The following is a 15,907-nucleotide window of genomic DNA, read 5'->3' as shown; positions in this document are numbered from 1 at the left end:
TATACGACTTGTGGGTGGAAATACAGCAACTGTTTAATGGGACACAGTATGCTAAAGTTTAGCACAGGAAATGCAAAGTATCTAACCAATGGAAAATGTATGAGGAATTTAGACAGAATATAATGACTAGAATTCCATTGTGACCAGGACACTAAGTTTAGTACCCATTCTATTGGATGATCCATGGGAATTTTTTCATAACTGCAAGGCCAGAAGGGACCATTCTGATCACCTAGTATGTCCTCCTGCATAACCATAGAGCTTCCCCAGAATATTTCTAGAGCATAGCTTTTAGAAGAACATCCAGTCTTGATTTTTTACTTTACATAAGAAGCCAGAACCATGGCTTTGTATTTCATTCAAAATATGGCCCCTCCATAGTCACAGTGCCCCTTAGCATCGTAGAGGTGCACATGTAAGTTATTTCTACCACATCATTAGTACTACTTCCTGCAGGACTTGTGCATTCCATATAGGTTTCCCACCAAAGTACTAACCAGGCCTGACCCTCCTTAGTGTATGGGATCTGATGTGCTCAGGCTATAGATGAAATGATTGAAGCTAAGAAAGGTTCAACAGATCTGTGCTTGAGAAGACCAGGCTAACAGGGCTTCAGCATAGTTTTATAATGTGCCTGTAATGTGGATTTTAAAATACTGTAGTGTAGAAGTCAGTCAGGTTAATTACTTTCAAACCATGTCACTTTCCTTCATATGGTCTAAAAATGTATAGCGTGAACAGGGCCAAAGACAAAGTTTGATGGCTGCCGGTTGGATGTGATAGAAGGTTACAGAGAGATTACACCATAGAGGAGAATGGCATTTGAGATAAGGATAATCTTTTACATAAACTTAACTCTTCCAAGAGACAAGATGGGTGAGGTAATATCTTTTATTGGATGAACTTCTTGAAGTTGGTCCAATAAAATATATTACCTCACTTGCCTTGTCTCTCTAATATCCTGGGACTGACATGGCTACAAAAACACTGCATTAACTCTTCCAAGTCAGTTTGGATGTATGAGTGATTAGTACAGTAATCAACTGCTGGTTACCCGGGTGTTCAAAGATCACCATGATTTCCTGAACTGGTTCAGCCTGTGTCTGCTACTGACTGCAGTGAAATACAATATGCACTGATATGTTTTTAGGTAAAGAGCACATGTATCTAGAATAACTTTACTGTTCTGTGTTTTTCAGGACAACACAGTAACCATGCAAGGACTTCCAGCTTCCGATACCTCCTCTGAAAAACTGAATCCCACCCACCAAAATATAGGGGCTGTTCAAATGAGGATCAAAAATGCCAACAGCCACCATGACAGGCATAGCCAAAGTAAATCAATGATCCTTTCTGAGAATGTGAAGGTCAAAGAACCTGTAAGTAAAATTCCACAAGTGTTTCCTGGTCTGATTTTTGTAAAACCAAATTATTATCTTCAGGCTTATTGTTAATTCTTCTAGAAACCCAAGTAGGAACCCATACAGGCAGTAAGAAATGTCACTTTTTTTCAAATAGCATCACCAGTTATTAAAGTAAAACTGTTTAATCCAAAGATATATCATGGATTTGGTGCTAGCACCTTTAATGACTAATCAGGATCTCCACTCTCATGCTTCAGTGTAATAAAAAAATGAAGCTGTGCAGGTGTATAGTGCTTACGTTTCCTAACATTTTTTTATCACTTCTAAAAGCCAGAGGCTAAAATCAGACAAAAGGAGTAAAACAGACATTAAAACTCTTTGAATAAAGGGAAACTTTGCAACCCACACACCTAAAATAGACTTGCTGTAGGAATCACTGTTTTGCAGAGCTCTGATACTGAACTTATCTTAATATGTTAACTGTGAACAGAGTTGAGTCATTTTTATCCATTAAAATGATTTAAAATAAAATAGTTAGTGATGAACTTTATTGCCAATTATGTCCCTGCCCCTGTACTCATTCTGAGCTACTAAACAGACTGATTGGTATGAGTCTCCCCTGGTTAATTTTCTTCTGTAATGGTGGCAACTTGCAGCTGAGGCCATATGATGTTACAAAATTATTTATGCAATGTTAGCTACTTTTTTGGACTCCAGATCCATTTTGTTCTCAGTGAATGCGAACGAGTTAGGTTAGCTGGGGACAGACCCCCAAGACTCAGTCAGTCTTCACAGCCATTCATTGCTGTTCTGTTAGAGAGCTGAATATTTCATAGGAATCCATTATACTAACCGAGTTATTAAATGGAATAAGCTTGCTATAGAAATTGTATTTTTCCTGCATTATTCACCCCGAGTTCAAAGGCAAAATTAACCCACAACACTTTCATCAAGGTAGTTTGAAAAGTATATGATTTTAATCATTCTTTTTATTTATTTACTTACTTGAATTTAGCTCAGGGAAGCAAATCATTATATTTCTGTACTGAAAACATTGCTTTAGATCATGGCAACTGATGAGAGATTCATTTCTGTATGTTTACTTTCCAATTTAAAAGTATCATTTGCCTCAGACACATTGCACATATTGCTTTGTTTTTATCCTAAGTGAAATGTTCCTCAGTTATGAACTTGAAACAGTGTTTACAGTAATTTATTGGAAATACTATAATGCATTATCAGTAAGAACTGTACCTTTGAAAAAGTTTAAAAGTTAAGTATATTTAATGATGCCTAACATATTTTATTGGCTGTGTTTAACAAACGGCACTAGGCTGCAGTTGTTTTTGACAAGCATGAAAACATCACAGCATGAGACTGCAAAAGGAATTATGTAGAGAAATTACAAGTGATCCATCTCTCAATGAATTATCCACCTCAATAGCCTGCAGAACTCAGCTACCAATTAACACCTACTTTATTACATGTTGGGATGTACTTAATAACTTTCATGTGTTTATGCACTATTACCTTGACTGATGCCTCTTGTACAATTAGGCATAATTGGCATATCAATATGCAAAAGTTAAAAGGATTAACCCTCTTAAAACTAATGAGCATTTCTGTATCCAGCTGCTAAATGAGACAAAATTAGCATTTTTCACTTTTGGGCAGGATTTTATCATGCAGTTTCTCATTGTTGATATTACCTTGTTACATAACTTTAGTTTTGGGGGTAGTATGCTGGACTGTTACAGAGCAAGGGTTCTAAAAAGTTAAATTAGACCTAAATATTCACTGCTGCATTCCCATAACCATAGCAGGTAGAATGTATGTTCATTAGTAGGGAGCTGAAAAGTTGCTTTGTGTTACATTTGTTTAGTAGCTAATTATAAGAAGTGGTATTTTGCTCAGTATATGTCATTTTACCAAGCAAACTTGGCTCCAATATCATAGATTGAAAGCTTTTCATGCTACTGATTTCCTTTCTGTTTCTCTTTTTGCCACGCAGAATTTTCTGACTAGATATTGACATACTGAAAAGTATTTTGGCATATTTACTCATATAAGCCTGTTAAAGTCGTTTGCTAAAGCCAAACTAAAACCACAATTCTTAAACAAGAATTATTGAAATATATTTTTAAAGTGTAGTGTTATTTTAATGTAAAAAAATTACCAAAATATCTGTATCACTTTCATGTTGACATATCAGATCCTCCATGCCTGATTAGTAAAGGCTTTTGGGGGAGGACATGAAAGGGAGAAGATATAACCTTTGTCTGTGAAGTGCCTTGAAAAAGTGAAGAGTTCTTTATTATGGTTGTTTTGAGTAATGTGTTCTTGTTTTGTAGTTTCTGGGCACTTAAGTAAACAACCTTCCATTTTTCATCCAAAGGAGTATAGATCAGAGCTTAAAGATACATATACCAACATATCAATTGAATCTTATTACACTGTGTTGCAGGGCAAAAAAGGACTTATGCTGTTTTATATCAGTTGAGAATCTGATTCTCTGTTAAGATACTTGGTGTGAGTGTGGGGGTGTATGTCATTGGTTGGGCTTATCAAATGTTTGGAAACATTTTGTATTGGTTTCACATAAACTGTATTTCTTTCTTTTCAAATGTTAGGTTTTTTTTAAACATTAGCAATATGAGTGAACTCGTATGAAGCTCCATGTTACTCTGTTACTTCAATTATGGAAATGCATTAGGAATATCTACTGATCTCTGATCTGTTAATAAATACATTTCTTTTTCTATTGATCCTGGGCCAAATCTTCCTTGCCTAACTCATGCAAAACCCATTCACTTCAGCTGGAGTTTTGTGTAAGTTGAGGCAATTCAGGATTTGGTGCATTTTGAACAGTTAGAAAAATATTACTAAAATATGTTTGGAAAAAAATAAAACACATTTATGAAGGACCTCTAGTAGTGATTTGTAGCGAAGAGACTACATAATTTTGTCTAAGTGATTTGTGGCATTCTACAGTATTCAGTGCTGTGTTGTGTGCACACCTTGAGCTCTCCTTTTGAAGATGAACATATTTTCTATAGTGTGACAATGGAGGATATGCAGCGTACATCAGTAAGGCCATATGAACTGTGCATTTTGTAGTAGTAAAGATGTTGAATGTGTAATAGAGAAGCTAGCTGATGCGAAAGCTTAGATGCTCATGTCTTTTAGTTTGCGATATTTACAATGGAAATGCTCGAGTATTCTACAGAGGTTGGAACTGATATTAATGTAGAATTTAAAGAGCACAAATCTTGAAGCTGGACACAGACTGTAGTACACAAGAGCTCTTTCAGTGTTTAATATTAGTATCTCAACCACCAATGTACATCAGTATTTCTATCTTTTAAACCCAGATAAATGCATGTTGTTTCATTCAGAGCAAATTCACCAATGAAATGTCTTTTTTTATTGGTGTTTAGATTAAGAATTAGCGTCTATCTTAGACATTCTAAAATGCTAATGTATTAGAGTTCTTTTTGATTAAACAGACTTTGTTGGTTTATTTAGCTCTCTGATACATTATCAGAGAAGCAGGAAGCAATTTTCTTTTGTTTCTTACTCCAGTCCTGTGATCATAGAATACTTGCCAAAGTTATGACTAGCCAAAAAAACAGAAATAAAATAGCTAAAAATACAAGCCTTCTGTTTAGCAGAGTTTTTGAGCCGTGTTATGAGATTGCAGGGCTTCTATATGTTTATTTCAAATCAAGCTTATAGTCAAGTTTGAGGCTTTGTATAGATTGTCCTGAAGTAGATCCTGATATTTAATTAAAATGACACTAAATCACATTGAATTGATAAGACTTGGCATCTCAAACAAAGGTAATTGCCCGTATTGGTTTTGTACAAAAATAGAGCTGCTTGGAAAATGTGCAGCCAACACAGACTGTCAACTCCATTTATAGATCAATATGTGAAAACCATTGATCAGGCAGGCATGTGTAACAGTAACACTTTGCATTTATTTGTTGTTTTTATAGCATGTTAAGACTTACAGGATTATCGGCTTCCAAAATATTTTGACTTCCTCATAAATATGTTATCTGTTTAATGTTCATTAAAAGACAGACTGCATCCTTTCTAAAAATGTTTTTAGTTTCATGATATTTCTCTTGTTGCTGTAGGAAGTTTTAGCTGAAAATGGATTATTTCCTTCTCTGTAAGATCATTGGCGCTCATTTTTAAAATAGTATATTAGTGGAAGTTTTTGAAGATTTGTTTTTCCTTGTACTTTCTTCTTTTTTTTTTTTCCTGGAGAAAAACAGGCTTTGGCAAAAACGTTCTCTCAACAAGTAATTGCTTAATTCATTAAGATATTCTCCTCATTCACAATAATATAAATTATGAAAAATAAAATCTATTTATTTTGTTCTAAAAAGGTCTGTTCACACTTGACTCTCTTCAGACTTATGTCTCATAGATATCCTCGTATCTATCTATCTATAAAGAGAGAGAGAGAGAGAGAAATATCTATATCAATATTGATATATACACATACACACCTAAAGATATACATAGACATTTTTTTCTTTGGCTTTCAATAAAAAATATGGTAAACACCATTAACAGGGAACGGTTTTGACTCCCAAGTATCAGAGGTAATTCAGTTGTTGCGTGTTCAAAAAATAGTACTAGAATATTAGGGATAGAAATATGAATCTACCTCAGATGACACAATGTGATAACTGTTAGTAAATGGTATCAGAGGGGTAGCCGTGTTAGTCTGAATCTGTAAAAAGTCACAGAGGGTCCTGTGGCACCTTTAAGACGAACAGAAGTATTGGGAGCATAAGCTTTCGTGGGTAAGAACCTCACTTCTTCAGATGCAAGACTCAGTGTTAGTAAATGCTTACTCTTTAATGGCAACCACTTTAATTTCACCAAGCATGTAAGTATTATATATAAAATAAGTAGATTTGCGTTAAAGCAGTGACTTGTATGAAAGTAATTCCAGTCCTGTTTCTCCAGCAAGATTGTTCGTGGAATCATAGAAGTTAGAAATGGAAAAGATATGTTATATAACCCATTCTTTTTCCTACCATTGAAGGAAAATAAAACAGAATTTTCAGATACCTCATCTCTATGTTCTACTCTGTGTAGTTCAAATATATTTTATGTCATCAAATCAAAATGGCATTTTACTTCTATTCTCTGTTGTACAGTAGAATATTGTACATATAAAATGTTCACAAATTATAAGTAAAGTCATAATTCCTTAGGCTCCAATTCAACTACTTTTACATATGTTAACTTTAAGTATGTAACTAGTCAACTGAAGTCAATAAGCATTTGTAGGAATAGGACCTAAGGCCTGGTCTACACTGGGGGGCAGGGGAGGATCGATCTATGTTATGCAACTTCAGCCATGTGAATAACATAGCTGAAGTTGACGTACTTAGATCTACTTACCGTGGTGTCTTCACTGCGGTAAGTTGTCGGCTGACGCTCTCCCGTCAACTTCGCCTGCGCCTCTCGCCCGGGTGGAGTACCAGAGTCGACGGGAGAGTGTTCGGTGGTCGATTTATCATGTCTAGACTCAATCGCTGCCCGTCGATCCAGCGGGTAATGTAGACAAGCCCTGAGTCTTTACTTCAGCAAAATTGCATTGAAACCAACTGCACTTCATAGTGCTGGACTGGGCCCACATATTGGTTTAGAAGGAAAAACTAAGGTTTTGAGAAATTATATTTTAATTTTTTTTCACATGTGGAAAGCAAAGCTTAGGACGGCACCTTTGTTTTCTAAAATAGAATTTTTGAATGTCTTTTGTTTGTGTATTTTGTTAGTGTGTGTGTGTGTTTTGTCTGTATATGTGTATTTTATATTTATATTGTAGGTACCAGAACTGAATTGATCTTGGCTAAAAAGGTGCATGTTAATTTTATTGTTAAAATCTCCATCTGTCTATATTCAAAGCAATTTCAGTATAACATTTCAGCTGCATAACTTGAGAGACAACATCATAAGATCTTGCAGAAAAAGAAATAAGCAGTACCTATTTCTTTTTGAAAGAGGGACTAAATTCATTTCAGCTCTGCTGCGGAAGTGGTGAATGTAACCAGTTTGTGGTGTTTGCTAAATCAAACTGAAGTTCAGACAAGATATTATATGAATTGGAATTGCTGATTTTTGACTTTTACTCATTGTGACACATGGATAGGAAAAAGGTTCAAAAACCTCCAGTGTGGTTGGTTTTTTCCTTCAATCATACATTGTCTCATGCTGTGAAAATCTTCACCCTATTTACTATGTACAAATTGGTCTTGCCAAAGGTTCTGAAAGTTTACTACTTCAGTTTAGATACTAACACTTCAAAGAAAGATACACTAATTTGTAGAGTTGCATGTGCTATGCCAGACTATTTTAACCTGAACCTAAATAAATTCATTTATACTTTACTACTGATTGAAAAGTGCCATAAATGTACATCGGATACATTTTTTTTAAGTTAGTCCTCTGATTACTAATTTGAATCAAAAATGCTAACCTTGTTAGCATCTGGACTTATTTCCATAATAACAACCCCTTCAGAACCTACAAAGTAATGAATAATTGACAACAAATGAAATGTTTTGATAGTTGTCGGCACAAAGCATGTTTAATGTTTTGTGTTGCTTCCTAGCTAATTATGTAGATGACACATTTGTCAGACCTTGACTGCCATTAGAAACGTGTTTCCAGAGGGGAGAAAAACAGGCTATTCATAGAGTAATTAACTAGAATGCTCAATGACCTGTGAGAGATTCAAATGGCTGCCAGTTCAGACATTGTTTTGTTACAGAAGCAGAGGGGTAATTAAAATTCCAAATTACAGTGCTATGATGAAGCATTTGTTTGTTGACAGTATACTCTTACTCTAGTTTGTTAATTCTTTTTTAAATTGCTTCTAATCCATTTTATAGCTTTAGGAGTTCCGTCTTTGAATTTACTGACAACTAATATTATGGTAAATTGTTCTTCAGTGGAGTACTGCAGGCTTGGCAGTTTCATGGGAGCACAAGGTGGGTGGGATAGAATAGCTTTTCTTTCTCTAAACTGACATACCATGTGCTGTCATTGAAACGAACTAACACAGCACATCTTGTGAAATGATATGTTCATAATTCTACATTAAGAAAGATGTCTAGTTATAGGAGGAAATGATTCAGATAAAGTAATAATAATCAAACAAATTGACTAAGGTGTCCTAAAACATTACAGCAGAGCTCTAATATTCTTTAAATGACGATGATCATTTAAGTAAACATTTTGGGAAGCTGAGATCTAGTTGAAAACAGAGGATCATAAGGCAATGGTCTGCATGAAGAAACCTAACACATAGCATGAAGAATGGTATATGTCATAAGAAGATTATATCTTTGCCAACAACCTTCCTAGGCAATAATGGATATGACAGCATGAGATGTCTTTTCAGTAAATATGAGGATTGTTTGCAAATCCAAAGTGGTAAAGTTTGCTAAACAATGAATTAAATGCAAGCCCGAGTGAAATATTTATTTACTTTGCCAAAAGTGAGAATATGGCTTTGTTAAAAAGATCTGACAGAAGTAACATGGTGTTTGATGCAGGGGAGCTGACAGCGGCATGGAGTGAGCGCTGATTATCCTGAAGACACTGTCAGCTAGGATTGATTTCCACTTTCTCCGTTTATGTAACGGTTCCTGTAATACAGCTGACCCCGAGTCACGTTACCTTGTCATTTCTCTGCATGGATCAAGAAGAGATGAGATGAAAATAGCTAGGCACTGACCTTGAACTTGCTAGAAAAGTGAGAAGTGACAGTGGTGGTTTTTGTGTGTGTAGTTCATGTACAAAGATTAAGCTAAAATGTTATTCCGTTGAGTTCACTGCAGCAGCACAAGGGGGCAGAGCAGTACTAGAGATTACAGGTAAAGTAGATACTTTAGTTGCATTTGATTTTTACAGAAGTTCAAGTCTGTGCCAAACAGCTCTCTTGTTTTTAAATTTGGGAGATGCTCTAAAGAAGAATAATTGATTAATCAAAATCCTTATATTTCCATAATCTGTAATTTTAAAGCATAATTAATTATAAGGGTTACTGAATACTGATATACCTTTTTAATGAATAATTTAAAAAGTGCTAAGAAGTGTTCCATCACAGTGTGTTCCACATAAAGATTTCCCCTCCAGTTCCTCCAATATTTAGTGAGAGAATAAGGTGTTTGTACTGCCATAGTAGTAGATCCATCTTAGCCTTTTAGAACATTTATCAAATGTGAATTTATTCCTCAAAGAATATACAAGTCATCTATGGTTTCAAAGGAAACAATTTAGCTGAAATATGTTCATTACAAAAGTACAAGTTGGTAGAAGGCACACAAATAAGGAGGACATGTAGTTGAGTGGGGAGGTGGTGTCCCAGGTATGACTGTTCTTGCTTTGTGTATCTGCTGGACTTAACCATGCCTTAGGGGGAAAAATTGAAAAGTAGGTTATAAATATTATCAGCATCTACCAAAATTACTGTTGTGTAAAAACAAAAACAAACCCTTCACTTATTTTGTTTTACATTTTCTTTGTTTAATTCTTATCAACTTCTTTGCACTAGTACCCAGGCGCTAACCTATGGAGTTCCATGTGTGGAATGCTGTTTCAGAATTCCCCACCATGGAAAATATTCAGGAGCTCACACTTGTAAAAGGATCTGTCTGTTGTTGGTTTTCTTACTTCGGTTGTTGGTTTTCTAAACTTCAGGCAGGAAAACACACACACCACATAAGATGTCTGGCTTCAGTTCCCCTCTTGATTTGGTGAGCAGGCTTTTGGCAACATCAAGGCATACATGCCTGCTGAAAAGTCTGTGACCCCCAGTCATCATCTAAATCCTTAAATCCTATTCTGAGGCATTGGCTTGAGCATACATGCTCTGGGCTTGACACACATGCCTTCTAACTTACAGCTCCTGAGGACTCACGTGGTTTCTCTCAAGTACTACTTTGTTCTTCTCCTTATCAATTTTGGGGTGGAGCTACAGCACTCTGGACCTTAAAGCACAAAGATTTCCCTAAAGGGATTATTAGATACCACTCTGGAGGTACAACCTGGTTCAAAGGTGTTGGCTGCAGAAATCCTTCCCCAGAGTTTTTCCTCCTTTGATCGTGCAATGCTTTTAATAAGGGACCCTATTCCCTGACGTCCCAAAATTCATTTTATTCTTACCATCTATTTGCCCTCTCAGGTTTCTGTAGCAAAACAGGGAAGTGTTTTATCCTTCCTTAGAATCCCTCACTTATTTGAGAGTGGGTAAAGTATACATCAGTTTTCAAAGAGTATATTAAAAATTGACAAACAGCAGCATCTCTGAACAGTAAAACTCATGGGAAAACATTATTTTTGAGATTAATGCTAGTTGTTCAAGATTAGGAAATGTACTGCTGCACTAGCAAGTTAACAATATTCATGCATTACCCCTTCTTAAATTATTGAATTTTGCTGTTACATATAATTAATGGAAATTTTGCAAGGCACCATTTATGGGAGTAGGTACATAGGATATGCACAAGGGTCATATTGACTAAATTTGTCCCAGGTAAGATTATAGAATAGTTACTGTTTAATCATTTTGTTGTAGGTGACCTATGATTAGAGCTGTACAACCTGTGTGTGATGAATCCACAACTCCATTAAACTTGTCTATTTTCATTACAAACTCAAAACTCAGACCAGCTTTATTGAAAGACTCTGTAAGGGTTGCAAATCTTTCAAATAAACCCAGTCCCAGTTTTGAGTGAAAAAGGCTGATTTATGGCTTTCTATCCAAACTCTGTAAAATTTGTGCTTTTGATGTGAAACCAGGTGAAGTTTAACTGTTCCAGCTGAGTTTCTCTTTTCTCAAACCTAAACAATCTAAAACTCAGGAGGGGTCAATGCAAATACAGGAAGCTCAGAACCTGCTTTACATAAACCTTTGCAAAGTGAAGTCATTCAGCTGTCACAGTTAAGAAACGCAATAGTCTGAGAGATTAAACCTAAGATTTTAAATAAATAGTAAACCTCTAATTATATTTCTTGTAGTTTAATATCTAACTCAAATTGAAATGGTGCCAGTGCTTTTGTGTCAACTTCACTGCTTAATAGGCCATTCGAAACAGCACATGCTTTGTGTGTGTGTGTGTATCTGTGAGAGAGAGAGAGAGAGAAGTTTTTCTGCATCTGTTGTGAATATGCTGCTCTTTAAATATTCATTTTTGGTTCTCTGTCACGTGCTGGCTCCCAGCTAGCATGTATGGAGACATACTACTGGCATTGCATTCTGTATGCTGGAACTAAAATATTACCAAGAAATACAAAACTAAAGCTTTTGGCCCCATTGCTGGAATGGGGATGTAAAGAAACAACATATCTGGCATTAGAGAGTGCGCTTAATATTACATAAGTAGTATTTCAGTTGGATTCTATGCTCTTCATTTCTCCTCCTCTGGTGTGGCCTAGTAAAGAGGGCACTGGGCTAGCACTCAGGGGACCTGGTTTTTGTTCTTGGCTTTGCCACTGGCCTGATAGGGGAATTGGGGCAAGTCTCTTCACCTCGCTGTCTCAGTTTTCCTATCTGTAAGATTGGGATGATGATGCTGTAAAGTGCTTTGAAATTTTCAGATGGAAAGCACTATATAGGAGCTAGATGCAATCTTACCCTTCAACCATGCTCACTCTCATAATGGTAAGTACATTAATGTAAAGTGAAATTACTCTACATTTACATTGGTATGTCATTGGAGTAGAATTTTGACCCACGTCCTTAAGTTGCCTTCGTGTGCTGTTCTCCTAGATCAGTATTTTACTACTCCAGATTTTTTTTTTTTTTTAGTAAAAAATAGGGTTTTGCTTTCTTTCCATCCACTTGACTTCAGTGCAAATGGGCCTTCCAGCTGTATCACTTTTTCCCCATGGCTTTCCACTTTCATAGTATATATTTGGAAATTATACTCCAACAATAATTTTATTTACAAGACTTTTCCTTGGCAATATGTTAAAATAGATGCAAGGAGTGCAAATGATATGGAATGATTTTCCTTCCACATTATTTTTGCTTAATCATTTACTGCAGCTAAATTGTGGTATCTAATACACTTCCTTTCAAAATGCCATTAGATTAGAAATACATAGGTACTGAAACTGAGATAATTATGTCAAACTTCCTATAGCTAGTTGTGGGCACCTGACCTGCTTTGTTTCCCACAGGGGAAAAGTAATCTCTGTTTCCTTAAATTTCCAATGAGAAGGGACATGTGTCTTCTTGCATTGAGTTACATTACATCACACCATGTGATACAAAATGACCCAACACAACATGACAGGAGAGGTAAAGAAACAGTTTTTTGTTTTTTTTTTATACTATAGTAGTGAAATAATTGTAATACTGAAATAATGAAACAATATTGAATTATTCTGGCCTGTCTTCAATATATGCACAACACAGAGACACAGCTACCAGATGTTATTATTTAATATACAGAGAAAAGATTTTAAAACAGAAATTAGAATGCCCTTGTTAGACAAACAAATAACAGGAGAATCCTTCTGTCTTAAATCAGACAAAATTCCTTCTGAAGTCAGTGTCTATTTTGCCTGAGTAAGAAGTGCAGGCCCAGGCCTAATAATATTAACATGATTTATAATATTTTACATGATATTTGATGATCCTTTGTCCACTCATTAAGTGCTGAAAGAAATCCTTAGTCATCTGTGACTACACAGTTGTTACTGCTACACACTATGGTTCCTTTCCATTCCACATCCTGGGGTAGGGAGAGTGGAATTCAGATCCTCCTGTTCAAAGAACCCAGGCCTCCTACAAATGGAGTTGAAGGAGAATCTGAATTGTTAACAGTATAGAGCCTATGATACACATCTGAATAATTTTCTTCTATCTAGCAGAGGGCAGTGCTACATGTACACACTAGCTACTTCATGACAGTGCAGAGTATGGCTAAGATTTGGTGACTATTACCTCTATTTTTTTCATGATGAATGGTTAACTGACATATTTTGAAAAATCCTGCTGGACCGTAGAAAAACTAAAATAAAAAGTTGTTCGGGAATGGATGTACTGGTTACAAATAACTAAGAACCCCTTCCTCCATTTCTGGAACCAAATTTGAAAGGGTTCTGAAATGATCAGACACATTCTCCCTGTCCCTGCAAAAATACTGCAAGAAATGTTACTGTACAGGAATTTTCATCTGTGGCCATAAATGGAGCAGCAGTGATGAAAGAGTCTGTTCTTATGACATTTCCAGCCGCAAGGGATGTAGAGAACCCATATAAGCATCCAAAATGTGGATGCTTATCTCAACTAAATCTGAATTTTGATTCAGTTGAGGTTCGAATAAACAGTTCTGTTATCCTTAAAAGCTCATTGTTCTTTGTGGTGAAGTCAGATTTCTACTTTATAATCTCACTGAAAAAAAAAAATTAAGAATTCAAGTGCCAGGTGGTTATTCTTTTCAGTAGCTGCTTCAACTTTGAGTTTTCCATTTTTATCAGCAAAAGATAAATTGGAAGTTCATAGTGTTCCCAGTTTAGATCTTTTTTTGAAATGAAAATGTAAATCTTGAACGGCTTCCTGTAAACACTAGAACCTGAAGACGTTTGGACACGAGTTAAACAAATGTTTAAAATGCCACCTGGTTGTAAAAGATCCAAAATAAGAGGTTATTCATTCCTGATTTAAAAAAAAAAAAATCCAGCAGTTGGGGTGGGGCAGAGTAAGTGGCAGCTGGTTGTGGTAGACCAGTGGTTCTCAACCTATTTACCATTGTGGGCCACGTCCAATACTACCAGTATGACCCTGAGGATGTCAAAGGGCCGCAGCTGTGTGCTGATTGGGCCACAGGTTGAGAACCACTGTGGTAGACTGATGAAGGGGAGAAAAGGTGAATAAGTGTTAGGGTAGGGTGCAGTGTAGGAAAGGTAGGCAAAGGAGTGATTTGGTAGGCAGATGGCTCCAAAGAAGCTGTGTAGGAAGAGGCCAGTTAGCTGCACAGGGGAGCTGCAGCTATGTGTAGTTGAGAGGCTGTCTCACAGCTGGTGGAGAGGCTGAAGAGGCAGAATACAGGCATCTGGAAGGGCTAAAGACTTGGCTCAGGAGAGCTGGCTCTTCTATACAAAGGTTCACATCAAGCTGGGAATGTTGAAACCCTTAGGGATTTTACACCAGTTAAGTAAATTAAAGTAGCTCCTTATCTGCTCTAGCTTAGGTAGCCACCAGGTAGGTGCATCTGGCTCCCTGACACATCCTACCCCTCCTGCACCAAACAGCTCTTTGCCTTAAGGAAGATGCTACTCCTACATATAGAGTGATTTATACCATATCTACAACAGGACAGCACCTGTCCCAGGCTCCGGGCATCACTGATGATCTTAAATGAAATAAACTTACCAGTATATAGGTATATGTGTGAATGAAATACATCTACATGCATGTGTGCACGCACACACACACATGCTGTTAGTTCATTAGAAGCTGTAATCAGTTTTCAGGAATCTGTTTTGTTTTTATTTGTCTTGGTGTATTTCTTGCATGACTGTATGGCGGATGAGCCTTGGTGCATTGAAATCTACCTTTAAAACACTTCTCATTTATCACACAGTTCCTCTACCTAGAAATTCCCAGTGCAACTACTGCTAATGTTTGATAAGATTTGTACCTGGTAGATTCTAAATTACATTAATGCATAAAGCCAGCAATGCCAGGCTCCCTATTGTTACAGTTATTAAAGCTGTAGCTGAAATGATATCTTTCATATTGATCTTCACCGAGCAGCTCTTATCCAGAAGCTTTGTTTCACATTAAAGACACTAATGACTGTCTCCACAAAATGAGCTGCTTAATAGTCAGAAAAAGTTAAATGGGGGAAAAAAAAAACACGTTGATAGCCACCTTTGATAGCTCTTCATTCCAACATCTCTCATAGCCACAAAGTGCAAGCTAAGCAGTAATAGACCTTTTAATAAAATGTCTTAAAAGGAATCAATGGGATTTCTCACAAAGCTTCATTTCCAGCGAGATATATTATTTAAATGTTTGTATTCCTTTCCTTGAGAGCTGATGTCCTTGTGTCACAGCCAATGGTTTCCTGTAATTTTCAAGATACCTTTTTTCCTTCTGTTTTTAAAGCCCTAGTTTGGTTTATTACAATATTGGAATGTATATTAAAAATATGGGTGTGTTTCTCTTCTTACGTTTGACCTGGTTTCCTATGGCACAACCCGGGCTGTAGTTACCAGAAGTGGGTGTCCAATGGCACCATTGTATTCTGTATGTGGACAGAACACCAACCAACACTCTCCCAATAGTAGATGGGGAGGGACAGACCAGTTGGAAAATGCACCTCTTCAAGGCAAGATTTTGCCACTGAGATTACTATGAAGCCATGGATAGATTTTAAAATGTCCTCATCATTGGAACCCTTGTGGGAGAGTAGCTGCCTGGCCTTTCATGTTTGGATATCCCCTACTAATACAAGTGACCTCCCCAGATGCAGAATTTGGCAAATGCATCTGAA

At 36.5% G+C, this 15,907-nt stretch overlaps 1 protein-coding gene across 2 annotated transcripts in view; it reads left to right on the top strand.

Moving 5' to 3' along the window:
• ARHGAP15 (Rho GTPase activating protein 15) overlaps positions 1-15,907 on the top strand; it is a 461,972-nt gene that overhangs the window by 30,202 nt on the left and 415,863 nt on the right. For both annotated transcript variants that reach the window (XM_054044309.1, XM_054044310.1), the window contains exon 2: positions 1,200-1,379. In XM_054044309.1, the coding sequence (XP_053900284.1) occupies positions 1,200-1,379 (180 nt within the window). The remainder of the gene's footprint in view (positions 1-1,199; positions 1,380-15,907) is intronic.

This window comes from Malaclemys terrapin, chromosome 11 (genome assembly GCF_027887155.1).
Source record: "Malaclemys terrapin pileata isolate rMalTer1 chromosome 11, rMalTer1.hap1, whole genome shotgun sequence".
Lineage (NCBI taxonomy): Eukaryota > Metazoa > Chordata > Testudines > Emydidae > Malaclemys > Malaclemys terrapin.
This window is presented reverse-complemented; position numbering and strand designations above follow the sequence as displayed.